Below are 4,075 nucleotides of genomic sequence, written 5' to 3' on the forward strand. Positions count from 1 at the left end.
GAGGAAGAGGAAGGAGCTGTAAACCGCCTTCATCCATGAAAATTCCAAGGTAGGGTGGTGCTTTGATCATTCCGTGACTCGTTGATCTTCGACCCTTTGGAATTATCCGTCTTGGTCCCATAGGGGCAGGCAGGCTTTTTCTAAAATCCTCCGACCTGTACCTGACCCAATATTCTAGCCTTTTCGATGACATATGAGGCAACGTTAGTGTATTTTAACTGCTTCCTGCTGTACCTGGGCGACATAGGATTAAAGGCCAGAGCAAGTTTAGGTCAGGCTCCGTAATCTGCAGGGGGCTGTACGGGTGTAAAGAAGCTGATTGACAGTTAAATTGGTTAAGTCCCTTATCCTGTTCTGGAGAAACTTGAAAACAAAAACAGAAACATATAACTGCAAGTGGCCCCAGTAAAGGAAGGATACAGTTTAAAGGGGATTTTGGAATTAAGAGAGTAGTAAGGCATTGTCTCCCCTGTGGTTTTTAAGATCTTCAGCCAATTTGGTGAGACTCTCTATGCATTGTTCTACCAGCTTGCTTCATTAACATAATAAAAGCACTCTTGAGCTGTCCTGCGGGGAGGCTAAGAGACCAAAGTGTTTACAGACTTTTTTTTTCTTCTACACAACTGCACTCATTTTATTTCACAGACCACCTAACGGTTCAAACACAGACAGTTTTCAGTGTTCAATTAGACAATAGTACTGATGATGTGTAGCCATTAGAACTTCAGTACCCTTTCACACAGTAAACATGTTAACATTATATAGTACTAAAAACCTAAAACTAAGACCACTATGTGGTAACATGGATGGATTTAAGGAAAAACATAGAGCCAGTTACCTAAGGCCACATCCCAGATCTATTGATTTAAATGCTTCTGGACTGACAGCATTATGTCCTATGGTTCCTCTCACATTCTGGCTTCTCCAGAGTCCGAGACACCACACGCAGGCCATGGCTCCTTCCTTTCCTCTTTCCTATATGCACTGATGGGAGACATCCCAATATAAGCTTTTCTTAGACTCTTCCTGGCTTTCTGAGTTACTAACCAACTTTGAATCAATAGTTAAAGAGTGCTGTTTCCTGAACTCCCAGGCTGAATTCAAGGTCAGTCTTTTGATTTCTTGACCTGTCACAGCCTTTCTTGTTAGGAAAAAAAAAAACCGAAATGTCCATTTCTGGGGTCCTTTTTCATCTCATGTTGCATGGTGTTCAGCGGGGATCTGTGGCTTTTTACACAAGTCCTGGTAGAATTCGGACTCCAAGAAACGGGGATAAGAGTTGTTTTCCATCAAGCTGTAAACTCTTTTCTGTGCAGTTGTAAAGCAACCACTTGCAGCATCTTGTAAATTTTGGGCAATTAGAGTTTTGGTTTGAAAGTCTATGTTTATCTCCTTTGGAGCTTCCTTTTCTATGAAGTCAGTATATATTTTCCTTGCTTTTGAGGACAGCTTTTGGGGTGACTTTGTTTTTTTGAAGTCTTCACAGGCCAGCCAGAATTCAATATTTTCTTCACAAAATTCAGATTTTAGAAAAGCCCTGAATGCAGCAAGACCATATTTACTGGCTAGCAGCTCATCAAATGCTTCTGACCACAGCTGAGCTTCCTCAGGAGATGGCTTAATAAAAGTTTGCTGTTTGCTTTTCTTGCCTGGTTTAGGCTTCCCGGGAGTGGAGGAATTTTGTAAGAAGTAGCTCAGACGGGCCTTCCAATCTTTTAAGAGGGTCCGTTTCATCTTCTCCCGCTTCTCTTCGCTCTTGGAGCAGCCACTGCCTGCGTCCTTGTCCATCGGTCGGTCCGCAGTATTCGTGCTGCTGCTCTTCTCTAGCCCTTTGGGTGCTGAGAAACCATGCTAATTCAGACTGACCACACAGGGTGAGCTGCGGAACTACAGGAAGTGGAAAACAAGGTCCTGCTGTGGAAGGATTTAAAGTTCTAGTGCACCAGAGGAATTGTCTGGGGTTGGAGAAGATCTGAGTATTAACAGTTACATTGTCTGCAAACTGATTTGTGAAGTAACAAACTAGATGGCATTGGGCATTGGGCATGACAAGAGGATGGGAGAGGGGTGAGGCTGGCCTGAATTAGTTAGGCTGCAGTGGGCGACCATGTCTGCTCTGCCGCCTACCTGTGTTATCTGGGAACCATCAGCTTAATGTCCTTCGCATTTCCCACACTGTAATTCCTCTCTTAAAATGAACACATTCACTTCTCCTTCCTCATCAACCTCTCGGCAAACAGCCTTCTATATACTTTCAAGTTTCTCTCACATTCTAGCACAACCAGACATTCTATAAGTTAACCAACTCTTTTATTGATTAATTGCAACTTACTCTGACCTACTGAAACTTAACTGTCTCCATCTAAACGAAGCAATCACTGAATGTGAAAATTGTATTACTTTTAACTGTCAGCAAAGGGTTTATCAGGGTTTGGTAAACACAGTGGTGGGAATTGTAACTCAGCTTTCTCTCTTCTGATGGAATTATCTTTTCCCAGGCACTTAAGCAAACTTCACGTATCTGTCCTATTGTCTGTTCATTAAACTGTAGTTGGGACTCAACTGTGATATACTTCTCATCTCCTAGCAGCTGATGAATTCCTATATCTATACCCTCTTCTGCATTTTTGAGAGAAGGTGCGAGAGCTGTTTCGGCCCATAATAATTGATATTGCAAAGATTCTGAAGATGAGAGGCAAGATTTCGTTATCGCCCTCAAATCTGCTGGCATCCAATGCTCAGAATCCGCCAGAGATTTCATCATATTAATAACAAATGGGAAGTCTGGACCATAGTTAGATACAGCTTGCTTGAGGTCCTTCAGTAGCTTGAATGGGAAGGCAGTATGTTGCTGTTCTTGAATCTCTTGTGCGTGCTGCTCGTCGGGCTGTCTGTCTATAACTAACCGGATAAGCTATTCTGAATTCTAAATCTGCTTCTTCTGCAATCCCTCTTTCTACTCTTGAAAGTAAAGATGCTTTTCTATACTTTGCTTCTCTACTTCTATTCTCTGAGCTGCTCTTCTTAACCTGTATATCTCTAAGTTGCACTTCCCCAACTTCTACTTCTGTGTCAGCCCCCCTAGTTTGCATTTCTTTGGAGCTAATCTCTCTACCTCCAGCACTGGCTTGCTTGTTGTTTTACAATCTCTGGTCTTTCTTACGCTAAATTCCAAAAGCTGAGCAGATGATTTTACTATGTCCCCTTCTGACTCAGTTTTTTCAATTCCGCCTAAAATCTTCTTCATTTGCGCCATTCTGCCTGCTTCTCACCTGATTTAAGTTTGCATAGCTTAGATGCTTCTCACTGCTCTGCTGGTTATGTTTCTCTGCTATCTCTACCTTTGAAAGCAAAGGAGCTTCTTGGGATTGTTTAATAGCCTCGCTTTGGGTCTTGGAATCCACTGCCTCTCGTACTTTATCACCTTTAAACATTTGGAGGCTCCAGTCCCCCGAGGGCATATAGGCTTTGGCCTTTAGATTTCTTTTAGAATCAGAGGCCTTAGAAAATAAATCAATCCCTGCTTTTTCAGTTTCTGTTAAAATTTCATCGCCTAATTCATGCTCAGTCACACATACTTAGCTTGCTTTTCTAGATCTGGATAGCTCACACAAGACTTCTCACTAGACTGATAATCCTCATTCTCTTCCTCCTACAAAAGTTTTAAAGCCATCTTAACTTGAACCCACAGAGACCACGTCTCCATAGGGATACTCTCCCCATCTCTGTGTGCTTCCTTTAAGTTTTCAATCACCTTCTCCCAGGTCTCTAGATCAAAAGTTCCTTCCTCCGGGAACCATGGATTATACCTTTTTACTACTGTTAGAAAACATTGCATCTTTTTCTTCGTTACTTTTACACCCTGTCTTTTCAGTAAGTAGGTGAGCTTAGTACCATAAGTTTCACATTTACTTTCACCTTGCCCCATTGTCCTCTTAAATACTCATTCACTATTTCCACTACTGTAGTATTAAATAAAAAATTGACGCTGGGGGGTGAAGGGCCAGCCCCCACCCGCTGATACTACTTATTACTACTACTCGGATTCAGTAATACTACTTCTGGGTTCAGTAAT

At 42.1% G+C, this 4,075-nt stretch overlaps 1 protein-coding gene across 1 annotated transcript in view; it reads right to left on the reverse strand.

The window, feature by feature from the left end:
* Positions 1-626: 626 nt before the first annotated feature.
* Positions 627-4,075, reverse strand: part of LOC101663006 (regulator of G-protein signaling 2) — a 6,796-nt gene continuing 3,347 nt past the window's right edge. The window contains 2 exon segments of the mRNA XM_045298554.1: positions 627-1,791; positions 1,793-1,887. Of these exon segments, the coding sequence (XP_045154489.1) occupies positions 1,195-1,791; positions 1,793-1,887 (692 nt within the window). The 3' untranslated portion in view covers positions 627-1,194.

This window comes from Echinops telfairi, unplaced genomic scaffold (assembly GCF_000313985.2).
Source record: "Echinops telfairi isolate 266 unplaced genomic scaffold, ASM31398v2 ScPeMD7_7427;HRSCAF=8465, whole genome shotgun sequence".
Classification (NCBI taxonomy): Eukaryota; Metazoa; Chordata; class Mammalia; order Afrosoricida; family Tenrecidae; genus Echinops; species Echinops telfairi.